Source organism: Sorex araneus, chromosome 3, assembly GCF_027595985.1.
Source record: "Sorex araneus isolate mSorAra2 chromosome 3, mSorAra2.pri, whole genome shotgun sequence".
Classification (NCBI taxonomy): Eukaryota; Metazoa; Chordata; class Mammalia; order Eulipotyphla; family Soricidae; genus Sorex; species Sorex araneus.
In genome coordinates, this window is record NC_073304.1 from 42,502,112 (window position 1) to 42,528,709 (window position 26,598).

The 26,598-nt window shown below is 39.1% G+C and overlaps 1 protein-coding gene across 2 annotated transcripts; it reads right to left on the reverse strand.

The window, feature by feature from the left end:
• Positions 1-311: 311 nt before the first annotated feature.
• Positions 312-26,041, reverse strand: NAA30 (N-alpha-acetyltransferase 30, NatC catalytic subunit). Of its 2 annotated transcripts, none has more exons than XM_055131526.1 (5): positions 25,569-26,041; positions 24,305-25,166; positions 19,661-19,784; positions 17,847-17,902; positions 312-3,690 (listed from the first exon to the last, which is right to left on the reverse strand). In XM_055131526.1, the coding sequence occupies exons 2-5, from the start codon at positions 25,163-25,165 to the stop codon at positions 3,553-3,555; spliced, it is 1,179 nt and encodes a 392-aa protein (XP_054987501.1). In that variant the 5' UTR covers position 25,166; positions 25,569-26,041; the 3' UTR covers positions 312-3,552. The 2 variants fall into 2 exon arrangements, with proteins under 2 accessions (XP_054987501.1, XP_054987500.1); XM_055131525.1 differs by lacking the exon at positions 25,569-26,041 and adding an exon at positions 25,459-25,540.
• Positions 26,042-26,598: the final 557 nt, after the last annotated feature.

Below are 26,598 nucleotides of genomic sequence, written 5' to 3' on the forward strand. Positions count from 1 at the left end.
CTGTATGTAATATTTTAACTATTTCCTATAAAACAAGGACAAAAAAGTTGTGGGGTTAAAACACAGTCATTCCTCAGTTGGATTAATATTGGACATATGTGTAGTCTGACTACTTTATTCAAATCAAGTTTACATTATTTTCAAATTTACTTTTGCTGAACACAAAGTAGAAAATGTACACTACTTCAAAATAACTTGTGCATGGGAGTCAGAAAGTGGGGAGCAGTAGAGGTAGCTATTTTTTAAAAGACAAAAACAAAATAACCAATCATAAAATGCACACAGCTGTATCTAAAAGAAAAATGCAAACACAACGTAACCATACTTTATTTGACTGCATCTTATTTAGACAGCTTGCACATTTCAAATCCCATTAAAATCTCTCTTTCCAAAAGGATACGGGACAATAGAAGAAAATTATGCAGCAATATCCAGTCAAACAGCAGTCCAATATTTTGAGATACACGTGATATTTTATAGATACTCAACTCATATCTGACGTCAATATAATTTATGGTTATGTTTTTACAAAAAACCTGAAAGCCCTGTAACATTATAGCACTCACTTTAGTGATGTCATGGTGCATTGAAAAGTAATTATGATGCACTACCAATTTGCTTTTATCTATGCTCTTGGAAAGTGATGAAATTCATGATTTTTTAGATACCATAATAAATATACACATCCAGACTTATACATGTCAGCCAATACCGTAACACAGGGCAAGGTAAAGTTAAAATGTGACAAACAAACTCCTTTACATAGATTTGTCAAGCAAATAGGGAGGGTAATTTGGGGAAGATAGACAGAAAATATCAAAACCAAATTTTAATAGTAATTACTTCTTTTTTTATTTGCTGGCTTAATATTAAAGAACTACTAGTTTCTGGTCTGATTTCTGACCTGTGGAGTAGTTTCATCCTAATATAAGGGAAATCATAATCAGCCCACACATCAAAAATGGTAGGATACCCGTTAGCTTCTTCAATACTAACATATATAGATAGCTTCATGGTAGCATATATAAATATGTTCAGCAGTATAAACTGCCAAACCAGTGTCAGTGGATAGTACAGTCAGTCTTAAAGAGACAGCACCCCATTAAAAGAAAGTTGCACCAGTTTTGCTCAGTTTTAGTCTAAGTGAACTATCAATTTTAAATGGAGTTCTTTTACAATTATATAAGTAAAATCCAATATCAAAATGTAAGTTAATATTCAATGCTTCTTCAACTAAAATGGAGATTTAATTTTGGTGCTGGGTTATAATGATACAGAGATGTGAAACTTTTAGCCTAAGTAAATATGTAGTCAATTGAAGACATAAGGTAGTTGTCAATAACTATACCAGTTTGTTGGCAATATGGCAACCATTTGACTTTTTAGTCACATAGTTAAGGCCATGTTTACAAACTTCCAGTCAATTCGGCAAAACCTGGTCAGTTCAGGGGGAAAAGGTCAATTAGTGATGGTTTCATGAACAATCTGCCAAAAACATAGTGGTTAAACCAGAAACCCAGCATGGTATCTACTTTAGAACTATTCCATTAGTAAAGCGAACAACTGTATAATCATCGATAATGATTACCTATGAACCAGCAAGTCAAATATAAGGGGATGAGATAAAATTTGATGATGTGGTTCAGATCCCCCCATCACTATGATTGGTATTCTCTCAAAATCCCAAAGCCCAAATGAAGTCTGACCAAAAATATTAAAAATAGTCAGCTGGAATGCTAGGTATTTGTGTGGTCATAATTTTAATGTAATCAGTATTCTGCATATTAAATTTTAAGAGCAGTAGAGAATGAAAAGATAAAGTTTTCTTTAAAAACAAGAGCCATAAATAATCCCACCAGTAGGAAGATTAGAGTTTTATCAAATCTGTGTATCTTTATTTGAAAAGCACTTGTCATGTGTTCACTTTCAAGACACTATACTGAGCAAGGAACAGCTTTCCTTTTTTTAAAAAAAGGCAACACACTTTCCTGAAAGGGGGCTTTTGCTTTTACCAACTGTTAATGGAGGTAGGGTTTTTAAAAATACAGTAATCATAATCATAAAATAAAAACCAAACCAAATCCTAGAAATAAAGCACATCCAAATTAAAGGGGAAAAAAAAGACGATAGATTTCTACAAAACATTTTTCACAGAGAATGAACTTTTTTTAAAATGAGTACCAAGGTTTTCCAGTTAGATAAATTATCCATCACAAGTTTCCTGACTTAACGCAAAGCAGTAACTTTAAATATGTTACATAGCACAGACTGGCCAAAACACAATGCAGCCTGGTGATGGCCATTAAGAAAACCCATGGAACTCATTCCAAAAAACAGCAAAAAAAAAAAAAAAAATACCCAAACAAACAGAAAACCAACTTCATTTTCCAAATTCCTTTTTGTTTTTCTGAGAACTCACCAAAGATTCGCAGTTTGCTCAAATAAGTGAAAGGAAGATAAAATCAGTTATAAATTGTTACAATGCACCTTGAAATTTATTTCCAAGACCAAGAACTAAAGTATATTAAGAAATGGAACCAGTGTGAATCCAATTGGGGGAAAAAAGTTCCAACTGCTTTGTGGAAGCTATCCTTCAAAGCTAGGCAATAATTTCAATTAAATAAAATCAATCATACCAATTTACATAAATTTTATATTCTTTTCAAAAAAATGTCACAAAAAAAAGTGCATCCAAAACCCAACAACTCCCAACTCCATCAACTTTTCCCATCCCCTTTGAGCCACCTGTCAAAGATTTTCCAAGTAGATTCAACGTATTATTGTAAGGAAAGAAAGGATTTATAAAGTAAACCACTGTCACTCACCTGGAAAAAGTATCCAAATTATAAAAATCTGAAATAATTTATTATCAAATTTAGAATTTAAATAAAAACACAAGTTTGCTTGCAAAGGCCTTAAAGAAAAGGATAGCATGCATTTTAAAAACTAGAGATGAAGACAAATATCTACACAGGCACTGGCAGACGCAATTTAATGGTTATCTTTACTCATTTGTAAGACACACCCAACCCTACATTACAGTTTTTCATTCACTAATCACTGAGGTACCAATATTCAAGAATGGAAATTTTAATATTGAAAAAATAAAACCTAAAATTGAAGCTTTTACCCCACCCCCTTTCAGAAAACTATGGCAGGTTCCATGTGAAATGTTAGTAGAGAATTTTACAATCTACATTGGCTTTTAAGGAACAAAAAACATGTTCCACTTACTGGTTCTGTGATAAAATGACCACTGTGTAAATAACATTGTCAGCAGACTTTGTAAATAAACAAACAAATCTTGGCTATCGACTGGCACATCCTGTTGGTACCAATAGAACTCTTGCTGTTTAAAACAATCTCTTTTAATTCAGAACAAATGTGCCATGCCAAAGTGCAACAAATATTGTGCGACACTCAATGAGACACTGACAAATAAGAGCTGCATGGAAATTACTAAATCCACCTGCAAAGCAATTCTGTACAAATTGCATTGCATGCAAAGGTTGACTCTGTGTAGTTGGAAAGATGTTCTTTGATGTCATTTTCTCAACGCAGCCACAATTTAAGTCGCAGTGCATCAACTCCATTTAAATAGTATCTGAATAGCCTCTTATCTCGAACAAACCCAAGATTTTCATAAAGTTTCAATGCAGACTTATTTGTTATTTCTGTTTCCAAAACAACCTTAAAAAAAAAAGAGAAAATTAAGTTTAATTTCTCTATATGAAGCTACTTTATCATTTCAATAATTTCACAAATCACTTACAAATGAACTGGACCAAATATTTTTAAAATACACACTTAAGGCTGGAGAGATAGCTCCAAGGGCTGTATCATTTGCTTTGCATGCAGGAGGTCTGGTTTTAATCCCTGGTACCACATGGATCCTTGAGCACTGCCAGGCATGACCCCCAACACAGAACTGGGAGCTACTCCCAGAAACACCAGGTCCAAACTCCCCTCACCAAAAGAGAAAGAAAACACACATTTAACTTTTAAAAACTGATAATGGCAGTAACAAATATTAAAGATGTATTGAAAGAAATATGAAAAATAGTCAAAGCTGTAATAGCAATTTTCTCCCAGGGCAAGAGAGGTGGGAAGGGTGCACCTTTAGCTTTTTTCTTGAATATCTGTGCTAGGAACTTAATCAGTAGCTTCACATATTCAAGGAGTAACTCCTGAGACACACCCCTAGCCATTTTTATCTTAATAGAGGTCATACCCATTAGTGCTCAGAGGGCCATGTGCTACCAGGGATTTAACTCAGGATCTCACACATGCTAGGCATATGCTCTACCATTTCTGCTATCTCTATAGCCCTTATTTTCTACTCTGAGTTTTATAATACTTAGAATCTTATGCAATTAAAGTATCTTACAAGTTTTTTACAAAAATGACACAAGAAAGTATTTCCCTGTAGAAAAAGGACAGAAAAGCATCACACAACATTTAAGAAAATAATCTACTTAAAACTGTCCAGGGTCTGGAGCAATAGCTCAGCAAATAAGACATTTGCCTTGCACACGACCGGCCCAGGTTCAATTCCTCCGCCCCTCTCAGAGAGTCCAGCAAGCTACCAAGAGTATCTCGTCCGGACAGCAGTGCCTGGGAAGCTACCTTTGGCATATTTGATATGCCAAAAACAGAAACAACAAATTGCACAATGGAGACGTTACTGGTGCCCTCTTGAGCAAATCGATGATCAACAGGATGACAGTGACAGTGATACAGTGAAAACTGTCCAGATAGTTCAATTTCAATTCCTATATTTTCATTAATTTGTCATACAGAATTCATCATGGCAACAACTATCATTGTCCAATCTAGCAATTTACAAACTACAACCCTTGGGCCAGCTTGTTTTTGTAAATAAAGCTTTACTGCAATACAGCAGTGTATTTATTTACATGAAGTGTATAGCAATAGTCAAGCAGTGCTTCAGGGACCTTTAGTCAGCAAATTCTAAAGTACAATCTGGTTCACTGCAGAGAAATTTTGCAGAGCAAAAGACACCAAGGATACCCCAACTTTAGTAAAAACCATTCCACCCCTAGAAAACCTGGTTAAAATAGACTGCAGAGTCCTACCACCTCCAGAATATCTAAGTTGGGTTGGATGCATCTCAGAATTTGAATTTTAACAAACTACCAGGTCAAGGGACTACAATCTGAGAACCACTCTCTATTAAGAGTACTTATACTTGGGCCAGAAAGATAGTTCAAAGACGAATGCTTTGAAGGGGGAAGGCCCGGCTTAGTTTTGCAGTTACTAATTTTCTTTCTGGTATGGGGTTGGTTTGAGTCACACCCAAGTAATGCTCAGGACTTACTCCTGGCTCTGAACTCACCCCTGCAGTGCTATGTGACCCTTGAGCAGAAAGCCAGGCGAAGCCCTTAAGCAAGCTGTTGCTCAAAGATTCCCACCAAAAAATAAAGAATATCAATATATAACATAGTGTTTCCCAAAGCAGATGACATCATCCCTCATGGGGGTGCACTGGACCAATCTAGAGGGTAGTAGCCTCAGGAGCAGCTAGAGGATGCTTTCTTTTCAAAGATAGTATATTTCCAGAGGACACTAATTCTTTTTTCTTAAAAGAAAGAAAAGATGGGCTAATGAATTTAGGAATATACAGTATTAACTTTAAAAGAAAGAAATAAAGATGGGCTAATAAATTTAGGAATATACTGTATTAACTCCTATCTGGGTCTTTTTTTATATTACTTTAATAATGTCCCTAAGAATAAAGAACTGGTACTTCTGAACATTATGTGATTTTCTTCATTTGTCCCTCCCAACAAAATATTCTCTATCCCATTCTCCCAAATTATATATACATATATATATATATGTATATATATATATATATATATATACACACACACACACCTCTACTTACTTTTTCTATTGATTTTTAAGATACTTCATTGAGAATTATCAACATAATGAGCCACAGTTTCTGTTGGACAATCACAACTTTTGGATGTTTAGTAGGGGGGTAAATGGAGCAGTCAAAGTACAGTTAAAGACAAAAGGAATGTGTATGCCTGTCTCTTCCCATTTTATTGCAAGCTATCAATAACTATGAATTCAAGCAGTAGATGCAAATGAGAAAACTATACCTCAACTTAATGCACTCAAAAAATTCACCAACTCCTCCACAATTCGATAAGTATCAGTAACAAGATCTCCATCTTACCAATGTATCAAATGTAAAATCCTGGAGTCATCTTCGAGCCTCTTTCCTCTCTACCTCTTTATATACATCTAAACACTGAGCATTTTAATTCTATTAATTATCACATTGGTCCTCTTTTTTTTCTATCCCAAGTGATATAGGCTTTCACTGTACAGAATCTCCTACTCTGGAAGGTAATTCATTCTAAGCAAAGTGATACCATTTATTGATTTCTTTTTATCCATAAGATAAACTCTACAGTCTAAAAACCTAGAGGGCCTATCGCTGTAAGACGCCAAGTGACCTTATTGGCTTTGCTTTAGGTCTCCCTCCTTGTTTTCCTAAATCAACACTAAACTTTGCTTTCAGGAATCCACCATCATCTTTCCCATCTCAGACCTTTTATATATGCTGCTGTCTCTGCCTGAGAGAATATTCATTCTGTCTTTAGTGTCAATTTCTGAATAAGTGAAATATTCAGTGTCAATTTCTGAATATGTAAAATATTCCTTTCTTTTTACACTCTTCACTGGTCCTTATTCAAGTGCACTATCAATCAATAATTAGATGAGTATGTCATCTCTCCAAGCTGATAAGAGCAACAAAAGCAGGAACCAAAGGAACCCACTTATTTCAGAGGTGTTCCTTCTGCACTTAACACACTGTAGAAATTTTCAATACTCGTTAATTACATGTATTCTTGTATTATTGCATTTTTCTCTATTACATAACAACTATCATGCTTTTAAATGACCATCATAGTTGAAAACAATACCTTAGGACAATTATTTATGTAAATAACTCACAACAGCAAGTCACATACTTTATCTGAACTTCTGAAAGACCTAAAATCAGGGCTAGCAAGATAGCTCATGGGGCTAAGCACATGGTTTTAATACAGGAGGCCCAGGTTTGATACCTGGCACTGCCTAATTACCTGAGCATTTCAGGAAGAATTCATAAAAACTTACTCAACAAGTAATGGCCAGGGGGAAAAATTTTTCTCGGACACCTGCTCAGGCTGAAACAACAGTGGAACCCGGGAGGGAGGGGTCAGCCCAGTGACCACCCAGAGACCTGGAAGCTCCCACACTAAAACTGCCACCGTGCCTCCAGCTGGACTCCATTGTTTCAAGAAAGAGCCTCACCCAGAAACTAACCTGCTGAAAATTTGGATATTCGGGTCTTTGTGACTGAAATCTCCAGTGAGAACTGGCTACTGCCCGCCACTTCCCTGTATTTCCAGAAACCCTGGCAGTCACGCTCACACCTCCCAAACCATTGCCCAGCTAAAATTTTAACTCCAACTGTATCACCCAGTTAAAAATTCTGGACTTCTGGAGAATGCACAATGTCTCCAAACTCTACAACACCCAGTTAGTAGCACTCCAGATTGGATGGAATGTGACATAGAAGACAACTAATCTCGACTAACAAAATAGCAACACAGAAGACTTAACCTGGAACATCTCATACAAGGACTTAAGGTCTCCATGGTGAGATACATTCATTTACACTAATTTTCTTATAAGAAAAATTTTTTGATCAATTCGTTAGCAATTTATGATAACAAGCATATATTTTATATAAATATAAATTATTGTAGGCCTGTTATGAAGGCAGGCTTGAGGAATGATTGGGAAAATTGGAGACAATGGTGGAGAGGAGGGACTGGTATTGGAATACTGAATGCCTATAACAAATCATCATGAACAAGTTTGCAAACCACAATGTTTATATAAAATGTAAGGCCAACAATTTACATAAGTAGGCCTTACCAATTTCATGTAAACTCCAAAATATATCAGCACATATTTTCTTTAAAAGTTTTATTAATGAGGGGCTGGAGTGATAGCACAGTGGGTAGGGCATTTGCCTTGAAGTGGCCAACCCGGGTTTGAATCCCAGCATTCCATATGGTCCCCTGAGCACCGCCAGGGGTGGTTCCTGAGTGCACAGCCAGGAGTAATCCCTGTGCATCGCCAGGTGCGACCCAAGAAGAAAAAAAAAAAAGTTTTATTAATGAGGGGCTGGAGCAATAGCACAGTGGGTAAGGCGTTTGCCTTGCACATGGCCAAACCAGGTTCGATTCCTAGCATCCCATATGGTCCCCTGAGCACCATCAAGAGTAATTTCTGAGTGCAAGGCCAGGAGGTAACCCTTGTGCATTGCTGGGTGTGACTCAAAAAGCAAAAAAAAAATTTGTTAATGACAGGTAAAGCATAATTACTACTATAATGAGATCCAAATATTAAATAAAATTTAATGCAATACATCTTAGTTTCCAGAGTTGATAACTTATGGAAATGAGAAGCATTTTATTATATTGTACTAAAGGGTTTTGTTTTCCTTGTTTACACAGGTTAAAATCCTACAGCAATCACTAATTGGCTCTGATTTATTTTATGATCATTTTATTTACTATTTCTTAAAGTTTTGTTGGAACAAATAATATAAAGTAAATTTGTTATGTGCGTAAGGGAGCAGGATGGGGATGAGAGGGAAAATGGGGACATTGGTGGAAAGGTCACACTGGTGGTGCTGGAACACTAAATGCCTGAAACAACTGTATAATAAACAACTTTGAATATCAGTGTTTTTAATAACAATAAAATTTTTTAAAAAAGTAATAGCCAGCACCTATTTATAACTGACATGTTGTGTCAAAACAACTAATATGAAAAGCAGTAACAGGACCATATGGGACTTGGAACTGATTTAATTTATCTGGGAGGAGGGGAATAGTTGTGCCACTTTCATCAGTGCCCACAGGCGATTCCTAGCTCTATGCTTGGGAGCCCAAGCAGTGCTGGGGATCAAACTAGGGACATCAAGATGCAAGACAAACATCTTAACCCCTGTGCTACAACCCCATCAGAACTGATTGTAAAATAAATGAAAAGGAGGCATTGGAGTGTAGTACAGCCCATAAAGCCTTGACTTGCATACAAGTTGGCCCTGGTTTAACCCCTGATACCTCATATGGTCACTACCCAGCCAGAAGTGAGCTTTAAATGCAGTCAGGAGTAAGCCCTAAGCACAACTGTATGTGATCCCCTCCCCCAGGCAAAAAAAAAAAAAAAAAAACCCAAAGAAATAAAAAGGAGGAGAATTTTAAAAATATTTATTGAAAGCATACTTACTATGTGCTATATAAGACTTTTTTACATACATTTGTTACTTTCACAGTAACCCTAAAAAACAAATACTTAGATTAACTCCAACTTATAAATGAAGACACTCAAGGCCTCCAATAGAGCAAGAATAGTAGAATAGTAGAGCAAGGGCAGACCAGAATCTAAATCTGAACAAAAATATGAACAAGAATCTGAACAAGAATCCTCCATCCTGCACTTCCCTCATTGTTTCTCAGAGTAAAATTAAGCAGCAAATGGAAGATATAACCTACTGAAGAAACAGTGAAGCAGCTCTAAGTCCACATTCATCAATACTTTGCAATAAAAAATATTCAAAAGCTTCTGAGGCTAATACACCTGTATTTACACCTTCAAAGACACCAACTTGAAGTATCATAAAAAGCTGAAGAAAAAAGCCATACGAAAGCTAGCCTTAGTTAAAAATTGTCTCAGTACACTCACATTTTCTAAACAGAGAGATAATGTGTTACTAGATTCAACAGAAAATGTGACTTTTCAGAGCCGGAGAGATAATAAAGGAGTAAGGTGCTTGCCTTGCAGGTTGCTGACCCCAAGTCAATCCCTGGCATTGCATATAGTCTCTCGTGAGCCCTGTCAAAAGTGATTTCTAAGCACTGCGGGGTATGACATAACCCCCCAACACCCCCCCAAAAAAGGAAAAGTAACTTTTTTCAATAATACTAAAAATTTCATAAAACAGATTCTAAATTTATAAGGAAAACGCACTATAAAACTACATCATGTGAGTATAACATAGGAATTGGAAGGAAAATGAGGTTATTCTGATCCTAAACAAACTTGGCAAAGCTGAAATATATTTCAGGTGGGGGAACGGGATGGGTTACAGTGAACTTCCATTGATCCTCTCAGCAACAAATTATTCTCAGGATAAGCCAAACTCTATTACAGTTCTAATTTTTTTTTTTTTATGATCAGAAGGTCCCTGGAAGGAGTCAGGTTTGTTCACTGCTAGAACCTAAGCAATTAGCTCTTTGTCTGATACCTCACAGGCCCTTTCCTGATGTGCTAAATGAAAGTTCTACTGCTCTTTAAAAAACAATCAAAATTATCAAACATTGTAAAAAGTTCAATTACCTATAAACATATAACTACAATAAGCGGCAAAAGTCACTGGGATACAGAACCCAAAGTTCTCATATTAAGCCAAACTATTCAACTCAAAATTCTTTGAGCCAAATTACTAAACCCAAAAATCTTACACACTGACTGACACTGCTGCTGCACTTGGTTTTTCACCATTTGAAGGCTTCATTAATAATGTTCCACATAGTCAGATGGTGTCAAACTGAAATGCAACATAAAATTTTGGCAACAATACCATTTCTGTTGGTACAATCTGTCAGAATGCCATCCAAGTGTACACCCTTTTCATGGGACATCCATCCAAGTGTGAGCCAGCGATGGTACATACCGGCATCAATATGTTAAGGAACTCCATTTCACTCTGCTTTACTTATAAGCCCGGTCTCATATCCAAAATGTTTTCAGTTAAAGTAAAATTACTAAACCTCCAATTATTAGAGGACTAGTCATCTTGTTCCCCAGAAAAAGTATGTTATTCTGGGTTTGATCCCCTGCACCCCTAGGGTCACCGAAGCCCACCAGGTGAGATTCCCTGAGTACAGAGTGAGGAGTATACCCTGAGAACAGTTGGACTGGTCCAAAAACACAAAAGCAAAACAAAACAGAAAATGTACGTTATGTGGGTAACATATACCAAATGGTTTTATTACTACTTATTTCTTCTAAATTAGGCCACTGTTGGTGGGAATATAAACTGACAGAACCATTCACTTGTATCACTTGTCATCCCGTTGATCTTTGATTTGCTTGAGCAGGCACCAGTAATGTCTCCATTCGTCCCTGTCATGTGCTAGGGTAGCCCGATGGTGAATACAAGTTTATAGATAGAATCATTATATATTAAAAAAAAAAACTGGAGGTTCAAAAAAACCCTAAAAATAGAACTCTCAAATGATCTTGCAATCCACTTCTGGGTATGAATCTAAAGAACTGAGAAAAGGGTCTCAACAGTTACCTATACTCTCATGTTCTCTAAGCATAATTATAATTGTCAAAATATGTAAACCACTTAAACATCTATCAACAAATGAGAGGGTTAAGAACATGTGATATGTATACTGAATGGAATGTCAATCTTATTCAACAAATTATATGATCTCACTGATACATTGGAAGTAAAATAATCTCATTCACATAAGAGTAGAATGGTGGCTATCAGGAGTTGGAGGAAGAGGAAAAGGGAAGAAGGTTAACTAAAGACATTTTCAAGTTACAGACTGCACTTTTAAATTCCATTAAGAAATTCTGATTCTTTTGTATGAGTGAAATTCAAACACAAAAGTTCATAGTTTAACTGTACATCACAGTGATTCTCTAATAAAAAATTTAAAATAAAATAAATTTTGATTCTAGTATATTCTCTTTAGTTCTGACTATAACATTGGCTGGCATTACTTAAATCTAAATTTTTATTTTTTATTTAAATTTCCAGAGTTGAAAAGTTCAAGAATACCTAGAATTCTAAAAGTAAAGCACTATTTGGGCTGAAGAGAAAGCTCAACAGGCCAAATGCATGCTTTGCAGTGGAAAGCCTTAGTTCAATTCTAGGCACCACGTGGTCCTCCTCAGCATCACTGAAAGTGGAAAGTGACCCTCAAGTACAGAGGCAGGAGTCCCTGAGCACCATCTGGTGTGCCCCCCCCCCAAAAAAAAAAAAAACCCAAAAACACTGTTCATCATAGTGATGATCAATAACCTATTCCATTATAAAAGTAAATAGCTATCAGGTCACTGTCACTGTCATCCTGTTGCTCATCGACTTGTTTGAGCGGGCACGAGTAACGTCTCTCATTGAGAGATTTATTGTTACTGTTTTTGGCATATCCAATACGCACGGGTGGCTTGCCAGGCTCTGCTGTGTGGGCTCCATACTCTCGGTAGCTTGCCGGGCTCTCCGAGAGGGGTGGAGGAATCGAACACGAGTTGGCCGCGTGAAAGGCGAAAGCCCAACCGCTGTGCTTATAGCTCCAGCCCAGCTATCAGGTAGATTCATTATTTTAGGTACACAAATTCTACTTGAAAAATCACATTTTAGAAGTCATTCATGTTATTCATCACTAATCATCAGGGAGATGCAGATCAAAACAACTATGAGATATCACCTCACACCACAGAGACTGGTTCACATCCAAAAGAACAAAAGCAACCGGTGTTGGCGTGGATGTGGGGAGAAAGGAACCCTCCTACACTGCTGGTGGGAATGCCGACTGGTTCAGCCCTTTTGGAAAACAATATGGTCGCTTCTCAAGAAATTAGAAATCAAGCTCCCATTTGACCCACCAATACCACTTTTGGGAATATATCCCGGAGAGGCAAAAAAGTACAGTCAAAATGACATCTGCACCTGTATGTTCATTGCAGCACTGTTTACAATAGCCAGAATTTGGAAAAAACCCGAATGCCCAAGAACAGATGACTGGCTAAAGAAACTTTGGTACATCTACACAATGGAATACTATGCAGCTGTCAGAAATGATGAAGTCATGAACTTTGCATATAAGTGGATCAACATGGAAAGTATCATGCTAAGTGAAATGAGTCAGAAAGAGACAGACACAAAAAAATTCGCACTCATTTGCGGAATATAAAATAGAATAGTAGCAATTAGTACCAGGAGGCCTGCTCCATGGCTTGGAAGCTGACCTCACATGCTGGAGGAGAGGGCAGCTCAGACAGAAAAGGGACACCAACAAAAGTGCAGTGGAGGATCCACTCAGGATAGGAGAGGCGGGTTGAAAGCAGACTATAGATTGAACAGGATAGCTACCCAGTGTCTCCATTCAAACTATAACACCCAAAAGGAGAGAGAGAACACTAAGGAATTCCCTGTCATGGGGGCAGGGTCGTGGGGGGGGGGCCCCCGGATAGCAAGGGTAGGTGGGGGAGGGAGGGACCCTGGGGCCATCGATGGAGGAGAATGGGCACTGGTTGAGGGATGGGTACTCGAGTATTGTATGACTGTAACACAGGCACGAAACTCTGTAACTGCACTCTCATGGTGACGCAATAAAAAAAAAAATTAAAAAAAATAATAAAGTTTTTTTTAAAAAGTCATTCATGTTATCAGTGTATTATTCTTACTAGTTAAAATAAAGAACTCTTGTCCTAGTAAACAGTACACATTTGGCAGTCAACATACAAGGTGCATAACCAAATTAAAACCAGATGAACAGTTGCTTATTCAAAGAGCAGCAACTCTAGTTCTTTCTTTTTGATGCTATATATAGCTTCTCAGTTGACTCCAATACATTTTATATATGTCTAATATAAAAAGCTAGAAAAGTCATAATAAAGCAAAAACAAAACTTATTATGGCTAAGGTTATGGCTCTATCTATGATGGCACGTATTCCTGAGAGGCGAGTGAGGTAGGCAGGGGGAGGAGGGGCACTTCCAGTGATACAATACCCTTCTGTGGAGCCTAAGTGGTTCTTTTTGGGCCCAGTGACGTGGTGCTGCTCAAGGCCACCAGTCACCCTGGTAGCACAGGGATAGGGGTGAAAGAGGCCATGCAGTACTGAAAATTGAATTTGCAGCCCTGAGCATGCAGGGCATGCTCCCAGAACTTTGAGCTATCTCCCCAACTCCAGTTTTTAAAAATCAAGCAAGTGTTCTCAAATTCATAGAGCTGGATATGAGGGCAATCTGACTACAACATCTGTGACCCCATTGATCACCAGGGTTGATTCAGCTGATCTGACTGGCTAGACGGGTGCCTCCTTCCTCCTACACCGCACCATGTTTATGTGCGTCCCTCCCAAAGCTGCATGATCAGTCGAAGAGGACAGCTTTCCCTGAAGAGAGATGGACCAGTCTTAGGTCTTCAGTAGAGGGTATACGAGTGGCTACGCCCCTGCTAGAACCTCCAAACAAGCTCTCAAATCCACAGAGCTAATAAAATTGCAAAATCTTCTGTTTAAAACCATACAAGACAAACCAGTTCATAGAACTATCCTCATTGCAGTCAAGATTGAATAATATTTACTGTCATATTTACTGTCTCAGAATAAAACTAAAAAAGTTAAGTCAGAATAGAAATACAGACTGGAGAGATAGTATGTGGTTAAGGCTCTTGGCTTGCACACAATCAACCCCAATCCAATTTCCAGAACTGTCTATGGTCCCCCAAGCACCTCCAAGTGTGATTCCAAGAATAGAGCCAGGAATAAGCCATGAGCACTTCCAAGGTGTGGCTTCCATATCAAAACCAAACAGAAACAGAAATACTCTTTTTATGGTGAGTCTAAAATTTTTATAAAATGCATTATTTAGGATTTAACCTGACACCCAAAGAACATAACCAAATCTGTATCACTCCTCAAACTTCAAAGGAAAAGGCAAAACCACTTCAAACATTTGCTCACTTGGGGGCTGGAGTGATAGCACAGCAGGTAGGGCTTTCACCTTGCACTCGGCCAACCCAGGTTCGATTCCAGCATCCCATATGGTCACCCGAGCACCGCCAGGAGTAATTCCTGAGAGCAGAGCCAGGAGTAACCCCTGAGCATTGCCGGGTGTGACCCCAAAAGCAAATATATATATATATATATATATATATATATATATATATATATACTTAAAAAAAAATTAGTAAACTGGGGGCTGGAGATAATACAATAGTGGGTAAGGCACTTGCTTTACATATCTGGGTTCAATCCCCGTCACTCCATATGGTCCCACAAGTCCTGCCAGGATTGATCCCTGACCACAGAACCAGGAGTAAATTTTGAGCACAGACGGGTGTGGCCTGAAAACAAATACAACCAAAAAACTCCAAAAAAAAAATCACTGTATCACTGTCACTGTCATCCGGTTGCTCATTGATTTGCTCGAGCGGGCGCCAGTAACGTGTCCACTGTGAGACTTATTGTTACTGTTTTTGTCATACTGAATATGCCAGGCTCTGCTGTGCGGGCAGGATACTCTCAGTAGCTTGCCAGGCTCTCCAAGAGGGGCGGAGGAATCGAACCCGGGTCGGCTGCATGCAAGGCAAACACCCTACCCACTGTGCTATCGCTCCAGCCCTCAAGAAAAAAATAATAAACAAATTGTTAAGGTCTGTTCAGAAAAAAATTATCTAATTTCAAGTATTTTGAGAACTCCAAGACATATGTGCTCTCCAATAATTGTTGTCACTTGCACTACTATTAAAATACTAGTATATTACATTAAAGTGATCTGTGCTTCCATAGTTTCTTTCAACATAGTAAATCTTTACACTTCCAACTATTATCATCTATAAAAACACACCATGTATAAAGCACAGCAGTGAAGGATATTAAGAAACTATACCTGCGATCAGATCTTAGAAACTTGCTAAAAATGCTTTATGGGGAAGATAAATGTAGCTCTACATTTAAAAAGTAACTGCTCAGATCAAAATGGAGTAAAGACCTCAATATCAGGCCTGAATCTATAAGCTACACAGAGAAAAAATGTAGACAGAACCCTCCAAGATACTGAAGTTAAAACACCACTGACCAAGCATGTGGAAACCAAGATAAATAAATGGGATGACATTAAATTAAGAAGTTTTTGTACCTCAAAAGAAATGGTAACTAGGATACAAAGAGATCCTACAGAATGGGAATATCAAAGATTATAAGGCAGTGGTAGAACTTTACACCAAAAAAAAAAAAAAATACACCCAATCCCATCAAAAAATGGGGAGAAGAAATGAACAGAAACTTCCTTAAAGAAAAAATATAAATGGCCAAAAGGCACATGAAATAATGGTCTACACCACTAATCATCAGGGAGACGCAAATCAAAATAACAATGAGATACCATCTCACGCTACATAGACTGGCACAGATCAAAAAGAACAAGAACAACCAGTACAGGCTTAGATGTGGAGAGAAAGGGGCTCTCATTCACTGGTGGTGGAAATGCCGACTTGTCCAACCTTTTTGGGAAAACAATATGGACATTCCTCAAAAAACTGGAAGTTAAGCTTCCATGCACCCCAGTAGTATCACTCCAAGGAATATACCTTAGGGACCCAAAACACATGCAGAAAAGCTATCTGCACTATTATGTTTATTGCAGCAGTATTCACTGTTGCCAGATCTGGAAACAACTCAGTACCCAAAAACAGGAGTCAATAAAGAAACCAAGGTACATCTACAGAATGAAATGATATGTAACTGCTAGGAAAAAATGAAATCATGAACTTTTCTTACAAATGGACATGGAGATTATCATGCTAAGTGAAATGAGTCAGAGAGAGAAGGAGAGGTACAGAATGATTGCACTCAACTGCAGAATATTAAAAACAAAAGTATGCGACTAATATCCAAAGACAGTAGGAATGAAGGTGAGGAGGACTGGTTCATGGTTGGAAGCTTACTACAAGTGGAGGGATGTGATGAAGGGAAGTTAGGAAAGTTAGGACAGAGAAGGGACCGCTGTGACAATAACAGGTGGAAATGATCACTCTGGACAAGAATTGAGTACTGAAAGAAGGTAAAGTGATATACATGATAACCTTTCAGGACCTATTAGAGCAAACTATAATGTCTAAGAGAAGGGAGTAAGAGAAAAGAAAAGTGTCTGCCATAGAGGCAGGCTGGGGCAAGAGAGGCTGAGGGAGAAACACTGGGGACATTGGTAGTAGGAAATGTACATGGGTGAAAAGAGGGGTGTTGAAACACTGTATGACTGAAACCCAATTATGAACAACTTTGCAACTGTGTACCTCACAGTGATCTAATTTAAAAAATAAATATGTACATTCATCAAAAAGTCACTGCCTTTCTCTGCCAGCCTTATTATTTTATGAGAGACTTTTCAAAGTATGAAAAACCCTTTATCTGACAGTTGTCAGGTTTTGGACTTGGGATTTTTTGGTTTTTTGGGGGGTTTTTTGGCTTTATTTGAGTCATACTGAGCGATGCTCAGGGGTTACTCCTGACTCTGCACTCAGGAATTACTCCTAGCAGTGCTTAGAAAACAATATGAGTGCTGGGGATCGAACCCTGGTCAGATGCAAGACAAATGCCCTACCCTCTGTACTCTCGCTCCAGCCCCAAGTTATCAGTTTTTAAAAGGCTTATTTACAGAGAAATTAAGGCTAACTTACTTTAAGGTAAATAAGTTTGTAATGAGAGCAACCTTAAATGATTTACCAGTGTAAATCCAGTGAATACCAGCTATAAATTAAAAATATTTAAGATCTCCCTTCAATTTAGGCAGAGAATAAAGTTTTAGCCTCCATTTTCATAAAAATTTGTTCTAGGTCAAAATTCACGTGTTTTGAAATGGAATTTAATTTTCACCATGTTACATTTATGCAATAATAGTCTGCAATGAAATCTGCAGTATAATTATTATGGAATATTTATTATGGAATACCCTGTGGAATACTGCCCGCAACGAATGCTCTTGAGAGTGACTTACCTCATCACAGTCTCCTTCAACCATGGCATATATAGCTTTCTTAACCAAGTTAGTACCTAGAATATAGATCTGAGTATTAATAAAGGAAAAATGTAGTTAACTTTTTTAAGTACCTAAGATATAATATCTGTAACAGAAATGTCAAATACTGGGTTCTACCTTGAGGCAGGCATTCAAATTTTCTCAAAATAATAAAAAGAAAAGGGGGCTAGAGTGATAGTACTGTGGATAGTGTGTCTTGTACACAGCTGATCCACGACCTGGCATCCCATATGTTCTCCAAGCCTGCCAGGAGTGATACCTGAGCACACAACCAGGAGTAGCCCTGAGCACTACCAGACATGACCCAAAAACAAACAAAAAACTAGACTTAAGTCAAGAGGCCAGGAGAGCCTACACACACAGCAACACACATTTCCTTGTAAAAGAACAATCTTCTAAAATATTCATTTGCATTCTGTTTGGGGTAGGAAGAAAGGAAAAAAAGAAAAAAAAGATATAGTGTGGCCAAAACAACCTATGTTATTCTTGAGTTGGCCATTACAAACTGCATAATCCTTAAGTCAAACTTGCCAAAGATCACATCATAAATGCTGTAATCACAATCTTACAGTGAGCCTGGACACTGAGGCTGGCACTTCCTAATGTGGTATGTCTACAAATGTCTAACAAAAAACACTCATTTAAAGGGAAAACAATCCCCAAATCTGACTTTAAGAAATACAAATTTTATAAATCTCTTAAGTTTCAAGCCATGCACAAGAGCAAGCACAAGTTACAAATAATATCCGAGGCCAGGATGCACAAGCCACTGTGTTCAGCTCTTTCTAACAAAGCAAAGGACAAACCTGTACTTCATAACAAACCTGATTCATTATTATCTTAGTGACAACCATAATGCCATATTGGCTAAATCTAATCTATTAAGTAAACCTCATTCAAATAATTTCTCATGACATCTAAGATTTAAGGCTTAATCAATTTAAGACTGTGAAATAAATTAAATAACACTCATAGTTTACAAAAATTATAGTAGCAAAAATGCTAGTAATTAGGTACCGGTATAGGCATTGATTCTTTCATGATACTGGCTTCAGTACATTCAAGAATTAGACATGCTCAGACAAGTACTTGTCTACCTGATCCTCCATCTTGAACAAAGAGCCATAGGTCCTAGACACTGTGGCGGTGGTTAACCAGGTTTACATCAGACACCTAGGGAAGCATCAGCCCAACATTCAACAAGACAAACAAGAATCTCTGGGACGGGGTTTAGCATTAGTCTCTAAGCTACCCAGATGATTTTAATGACCATTAAAAACCATGAGTAAAAGATTAACTAAGATCCAAGAAAAGGTGGATCCAAGAAAGAGACCAGTTTGGTAATAGTAAGAATCAATTTTCTTTTCACCTGCTGGTCTCTAAATTGCTAATATTTGCTAACTAGCAGTAATGTTAAAATTTCTCCATAATTTTGCCTTGATTAAAATTTATTTAACTACAATACAATCACTTAAGGGTTATGATCAAATGACTAATACTATTTTTAAAACTATAGTATAGGTAAGTATTATACAAACATTTTGAATGTCATATAAAAAGCTATCATGTGCTATTTATCAGAAAGTAGCTAACAGGTAAACTCAATCAAAAAATGAAGCAATTCATTTTTAAAACATTTTGAAATATTTTTAATAAAATTTTTCCATTAACTTCATGCTCATTTCTACATATTTACATTTTTGCTTCAAAATACAAGAAAAAAAAAGAAAGAAAATAACTTCTGCACTCTTTAGTGACAACGTTTTTCTTACCAATGCCATTTCTCCTGTATTTGGAATCCACGGCTAACATGGCTATATAACCTCTGCGGAACATCTTTTTGTGCATATCCAACTTGCAAACGATGGCACCTACACATTCCTCCCCTACCATGGCCTTAAAAATAAACAAACAGTTATAAAGAATAAATATACTATCATCAAGTACTGCAAAATTACCCAGGTAACAGCAGCCAATCATTGGTAAGCTTTTTTATTTTTCCCATGCCAGGGTTAAAACCCAGGGCCTAACACATCCCTGGCCACTGGTCAGCACTTCTGAATGAAGAAGTAATGAAAACTCTATCAAGAGACCCCAGATCTCTTTTCATATGTTTTAGATTTAAAATCTTTCAATGTTTAACATGAGTTTAGATTTCTTATGATAATTATCAAAGCACCTGAGAAAAGGCAAATCTTCTGTAAGGTAAACAGTGCTTTATAAGAGATACTTAAAATTACAAGTTTGCAATACAGCTCTACACATTTAAGACTTGGGAAGAAGAAATACATGAAAAATAATTTACATCTATCCTTTAGAATATTAGAATAGTGTGAAACTTGTTTATCAGCAGACTACAACCAACTGAAATTTATGCATCTTAATTATAAAAAAGCTTTATATGTAAAGACATATATCTGACATATACATATGAGTGTGTGCGCGCGCGCGTGTGTGTGTGTGTCTGTGTATGAAAGATAGATATAATACTTACACCTAAATTTTTTATGGGGATATGGGGGCAGGACAGAAAGCTCAAAGAGCTAAGTACATGCTTTGAATGAGGGAGGCCTGAGTTGGATCCCCAGCACAGAAACAGGAATAGCCACAAAAGCACCAACATGTGGATCAAAATACAGTAATGGAGGATTTTTACTGAAAGTCTATAAACACTAAAGTGTGGGCTCATTTTTAGGACTCTTATCCATGTAAGGCACGTTATTAAAGCTCTGAACCTATTCAAATCTCAAATATCAGAGCTTTACAGTAAAGCAAATTTCAATATGATTGTACAAAATTCTCTTAAAAAAAATGCATGGCTTTTCATAATGTTAAAGATCATACATTAAATAAATGCTAATCATTCATTTAAGCTTTCCAGTATCACTGTTAAAATCCTATCACTCTAAAAAATTCCATAATGGTATTCTGGAAGTATAAAAAAGACAATAGTACCAACTGGTTAAAAATATGTCAGCAAGAAATATCTGTTTACTATAAAAAGTCCTCTTTTAAAAAAATAAATATACTAAATTTTCTCTTAATAAAAAAAACTTTTCAGAAAACACTGTAACAACGAAACAACAGAAATAAGTTAAAAATAAGCAAAAGTTCAATTTGTATTTAATACCTATTTTTAACTTAAACTTATTGGAACTGTTAGTCATTCCATTAACTGACTGAATATTCTTTTGTAAACTGTATGGAAATCTTCTAGGCAAGTTAATACTTTTCACATGAACCTGAACCAGACCAGAAAAACTTTAGAGAGACTTTAAGTTCAAAAATCCAGTCATTTTCCTACTGTTTTTGTTCCCAATAAATCAGTATGTTCCCTTCAAAATTCCTTTGAAAATTAAAAACCTTTCTGTATTACAAACTGAAATATACATTTAAAAGTTACCTGAGCAACTCTTAGTAGCATTATGTGATTTGAAAGTAGCTCACTTCAAGTGCACATGTGTATATACAGCGCACATCAAATGTTACATTTAAAAATTACATAGTCTGATTACAAAAGCTAGGGAAGTAGACATCTATATAAATCAACCATATGAAACAACTAAGTGCTGTATTTCAATTAACAAACCAACTAAAATCACTAGGCAAAATATAGCTATGTAACTTTCAAAACTCAACAGACATTCCAAAAAATCTTCCTATCCCTTGGCCAGGAGAGTAATAAATACTTTATTAGTTCACTTTGAACAATATTGACCTTGTCAAGCAAAAATAAGTCAAATATGTGATAACAGTTAATAGGATTGTGGTAGTGAAGAAAGCCAAAGCTGTATTTTTTCCTTATGGGTTGCTCTTGAGTTGATATTTAGAAGAACCACTAAATTCCCTCTTTTCCCTAATGAAAGCTTCTGTACACACATTTCAAACTCAAGTTTGTAATGTGTGTACGTGTTTTTTTTCCTCCAAAGATGAAAAGCAAAAAAGTTCTAGCAAAATTAAGACTTTACAAGTCTTAATACTTGTAAGACTTTACAAGACTAATAGTTGTCAGTCAATATATTTGAAAAATAAAAACTGTGAAATAGAGATCCTACAATTCCAGAACACTACAAATAGGAAGCTAGAGGAAGCCAGAAAGTTAAATTTAGAATAAACGGAAATACTATAGTTCATTGTTGGTAGTTGGTCTAAGAACTTCAAAAAGCCACCAATAACTGAAAATACCTTCAAAAAGGCATCAACAACTCCCAAACTCAAGAGGTAATGAATCATAAAGCACTGACAGTGCCTCCCATTCCTGCAGTACTCTACGTTCACAGGTTCCAATGAAAAGGAAAGAATCCTAAATTTGATCAAGAATTGATAATCTTTTAAGGCTCAACCTCATTATGTATTTCATTTGATCCATTAGAGATTCTGCAAGGGAATAAGAACATTGTGGATGTTTCGAAACTTTCTGGAGATTATTATTTGTAAGAACCACAACTTGGTGACACAGTGATCTTTGCTAAACGGTTCAAGGATTTGTCAGTTTTTTTAGGTTCTTAATTATTAGCAAGAAAACGGATTTTACCAGGAAAATGGGATTCTGGTTTTACCTGTCAGTCACAAAAAATCTGGGGATTTAGACCTAAGTATTACTCTGGTCCTTAATTTTCATCAAAGTTTAGGTAATTATCTTTAGAATTCTTTGGTATGGTTTAAAATAAACATGTAAACATATTTGTTTTAAATTTCTTCTTTAAAAAAACTATTTAATAAATTACTGACAATTAAAACAATTTAATGCCAATCAATATAAAGACCCCACTTTAAAATGGCCTCTAGTTATTTTATATTCAATGCTTCCAGATTCAATAAATGTTAGAGATCATCCCCCAATTCCTAGTTAGAAGAACAACAACCTGTGAATTAGAAGGAGTTTATGTAAAATCAAGAACTAAAATTTACTAAAAGTCTATGTGACAGAGAAGTTGAAAGGCTAGACAATATTAGCCCTCAAAGCTACACAATTTTTTTTAATTAATAGAAATACATACTGTTTTAAATTGTTTTTATGCGCTAACATAATTAAAAGAACCTACAATTTTTAACAACTACAAGGGCATATGATATTTCCCAGATTCACTGACACATATGTGTCTTAGGACTATTTTGATACAATTGTTAGAATCCTGTAAGAGCAGTTTCATAGAACATAAAATAGTTAACATTTTAAACACACACTGAAATTTAGCAAAGTACTCACACAGTACATACACACAAATAGCATAAACACCATTCACGCCACCAATAACTACATAATCAACAGCATTTTTTTTGAATTACCACCAAGGAGCAGAATCAAAAAGGTGGATTTTTAAAGTATTATCAAACCATCCTGCAGGGAATTATTAAGTGCAACTAAGTTAATGTGACAAAAATAAATAATGGCAGTGGACTTTCTTTTTACACATCAAAGAGTACTCAACAGTGTACTGCCTATCTTCAATGAAAATAGGCTGTGAGTACAGTATACAAAGCATATACTTGCAGTTAGTGCTTAAGTGATAGATTTCATACAAATTTAAATTGATCTATCTTACTGGAAAGAATTACTACAGCCAGTATAGCTAAAAACCATTCAGTTTGCTTAGTAGCACAGTCTTTTGTTACTTCTATATAAGTTAAAAAAGAAAATATAAAAGCAAAAAGGGAAAGATGTCAGTTATACTTCACAGAAGTCAGTGTTACCACTCTATTTCAGCTAATAATGACCAGTTTCTTTTAAAAGAAATTTAGATTTGTGGCCATTTCACATTTAAGCTCCCTACATTTCACAAAAGGGTATTCTGCTCAAGTTTCAGGAGTCCTGTGGCCACCAGAAGTGTTAGTAGCTCCTTCTACAAGTAATCAGCACCAGAAAGCAGCCTGGTTACAACTGTTCAACAGTCCTGTTGAAGTAAAAGGAAACAATCTCCATAATTACAGAACATGTTCTAAGGTTTAATTCTCCAATGTGGCTACAGTAAGTTCACTGACAATGATTTTCACCAAAACATGTTTATGCTACACTCTTCCCTGATTATGGCTGTAATTGAGTGATTAATAAGACTTTGTACCCGAACAGAACCGTGTTCAAATTAAATGATTGCAAAGTGCTTTGAGGATGTGGGAGAGTAATTAAAGACAGTTAAACATGATTATCAACTAATGTAAACAGGATACAGGACCCCAACGAGCATTAACACAGGCTTATTGCATTCTCATGAGGAGCAAGTGAACCGGCATCACCAAGTCTTACCTTCACATTCAGTCGCATTAGATAACTAGCCGGGTGCACGCACTTTCACATCAAGTTATCGAACTACACGAAACGCGGGGTGCATCCACTGCCACTCTGCCCTCACACTCCCTGCCCGGGTAGGCCTGGCGCGCTCTGCGTGGCTCACCCTCTTTCCATTCCATGCACTTACCAAGAAGCACAGCTGGGGCCAGTTGTGGATAAAATATCTATAGGTATAAATGGAGTAGGGTTCAGACAGATCTTTGGTGATCAGTCTCATGATATCGGGCATTTGGAGCTCGGATTCGTATCGGACATAACGTATCGTCCGATCCTCCCCGGGCTCGCCCTCCCTGCCCGAGGGGCTTCTTAAGCTGCAGCCGGCGGTCAGGGACGAGGACAGCAGCCGCACCTGCTCGTCTTCTTCTTCCTCCTCCTCCTCCTCCTCGGGCTCGGTGCCCTCGGCCAGTCCATTGCGGGCCGCCACGGGGTCGTTGCCCGCCGCCGCCGCCGCCACCGCCGCTGCTGCTGCTGCCGCCGGGCTGGGGAGCGCAGTTCTGGCATTATTGGGGAGGCAGCGAGGGGGGCTCTCGGCCGAGCGGACCCCGGCTCCTTTTGTTGAAGTCGCTCTGGGGCCCCCGTCGGGGGTGGCCGCGGTCGTGGCGGTGTCGGCCGCGATCAGAACCTTGCTCTTGAGGGACGCAGCCGCCCGGAGGTGCCGCAGTTCGGGGCTGATCAATCCGTTGAGCTGCTGCTGCTGCTGCTCCTGCTGCTGCTGCTCCTGCGGCGGCGAGGGGCAGCGGTGGCACGGATGCCCCTTGCCCGTCGCCTCGCCGCCCGCCGGGCTCCTGCCTCTGCCTCCTCCTCCTCCTCCTCCGCCGCCGCCGCCGCCGCCGCCGCCGCCTTCGTGCTCCTCGTCGTCCTCCTCGTCCTCGCTGCAGCAGGCGAGGGCGGCCCCCACCGGGAAGGGGCAGCGGGGCTCGGCCGCCGCCGAAGCCGGAGGTGCCGGTGGTGGGAGGAGGCTGCTAGGCCCAGGCGGTACCTCCGCCATCCTAGAGGCGACACAGACCGACAGGGGAGGCCATGAGACACGGTCCCCGAGCCCCGAGCGGAGCGGGTCGCGAGCGGGGTGAGGAAGGGGGGGCGGCAGAGGTGAAGGGAGGGGGGGGGGAAACAAAGGCAGAAACCGTCCCTCACGGAGCTGCCCCCCCCCAATTCCGCGCCGCCCCCGCCACACAACACACACATACACACACACACCACACACACACACCACACACACACTACACACACACACCACACCACACACCACACACACACACACACACACACACGCACACGCACCGCTCTTCAGCGCCGCCCAGCTGCTCTGCCGGCCACCGTCCCCGTCCGCCCGGGCCCATCCGCCTGCCCTGTCACTCGCGGCCCCTCCCTGTCCCCTCGGCGCGGCTCACCCCGCACAGGTCCCCGCCGCCACAGCCGCCACTCCTCTTCCTCCTCAGCCGCCGCCGCCGCCGCCGCCGCGGCCGCCTCCACCGCCGAGGCTCCCACTCTGCCGCCGTCGCCGTAAAGCGCCTCGGCTGTTACCCCGGGTAAAGTTTCCTGGGCCGGGCTTTACGACACTTCCCTGCCTGCCGGCTGCCGGGGCCAAGGGAAAGGGGCGTGGAGGGAGGTGACCTGCGGAGGGGCGGGGACGAAGGTGTCTTCTGCCGGCTTCAGGGGAGGCCGCGTGCTCCGGGGTGGCGCTGGCCGGGGCCGGGGAGGGGGCCGTGGGCTCTGCGGCCTCCGCGCGCGGGCGGGAAGACTCCGCCTCGTGAACGCGAGCCCCGGGAAGGCTGGGCCGGCCGGGCGCGTCCTGCTTTTTCCAGCCCCGCAGTCCAGCAGCTACCCGGGGACCTGCTGCTGACCCGGCTGTGTCCCAGCGTGGAAAAAAAAAAAAAAGGCTTTTCAACTGCCGCTGAGCAATGAATGGTGGTTCAAGTTTGCCCTGACCGCGGGCGGGGGCGGGGCTCGGTGACCCGCGTTCTTCTAAAGGTGGAGCAAATGAGGAAAGAAAATCGAAAAGGAGAGGAAGTTAGAAAGCTTTGAGCTGTTAAAAAAACTCTGGGAACGACTGTTGGAAACTTGATCGTTTGCCTTGCAAATGAAGTTTAGCCTTTGCCCCTCGGAATCCCGAAAAGGTGGCGGGGTGGGGGTGGGGTGTGTGCGTGAAATAGTTCTTTTCCTCTGCCTGCTCCTTCACTCCTCCCAGGAAAATTTGGAGGTAAATGTGATTCATAGGTGCTGGGCAGCCGTAGGCACACCTGTGGAAGGAACCGCGCTGGAGCAAGAGCACTTGGAAAATAAAATTCCCAAACACGTGGCATGAATGCGCAGAGGGTGAGGAGCAGAGAGCGATAAGGTGTCCTGACCCTGCTTTGCCACGCTTCCCGCCAAGGGGGTCTACCTGTGCCGAGGCAGAAGGGGTAGAGAGGAAACCATACA

What these genes read in the sequence shown, in the direction of transcription:
- NAA30 (XM_055131525.1), bottom strand. Translation starts at nt 25,517, where the DNA reads ATGGGCCCGGGCGGACGGGGACGGTGGCCGGCAGAGCAGCTGGGCGGC. An exon ending in CTGGGCGGCGCTGAAGAGCG is followed by an intron (nt 25,167 to 25,458) that starts GTGCGTGTGCGT and finishes TGTCGCCTCTAG; the next exon opens with GATGGCGGAGGTACCGCCTG. An exon ending in GGCCCCAGCTGTGCTTCTTG is followed by an intron (nt 19,785 to 24,304) that starts GTAAGTGCATGG and finishes TTTATTTTTAAG; the next exon opens with GCCATGGTAGGGGAGGAATG.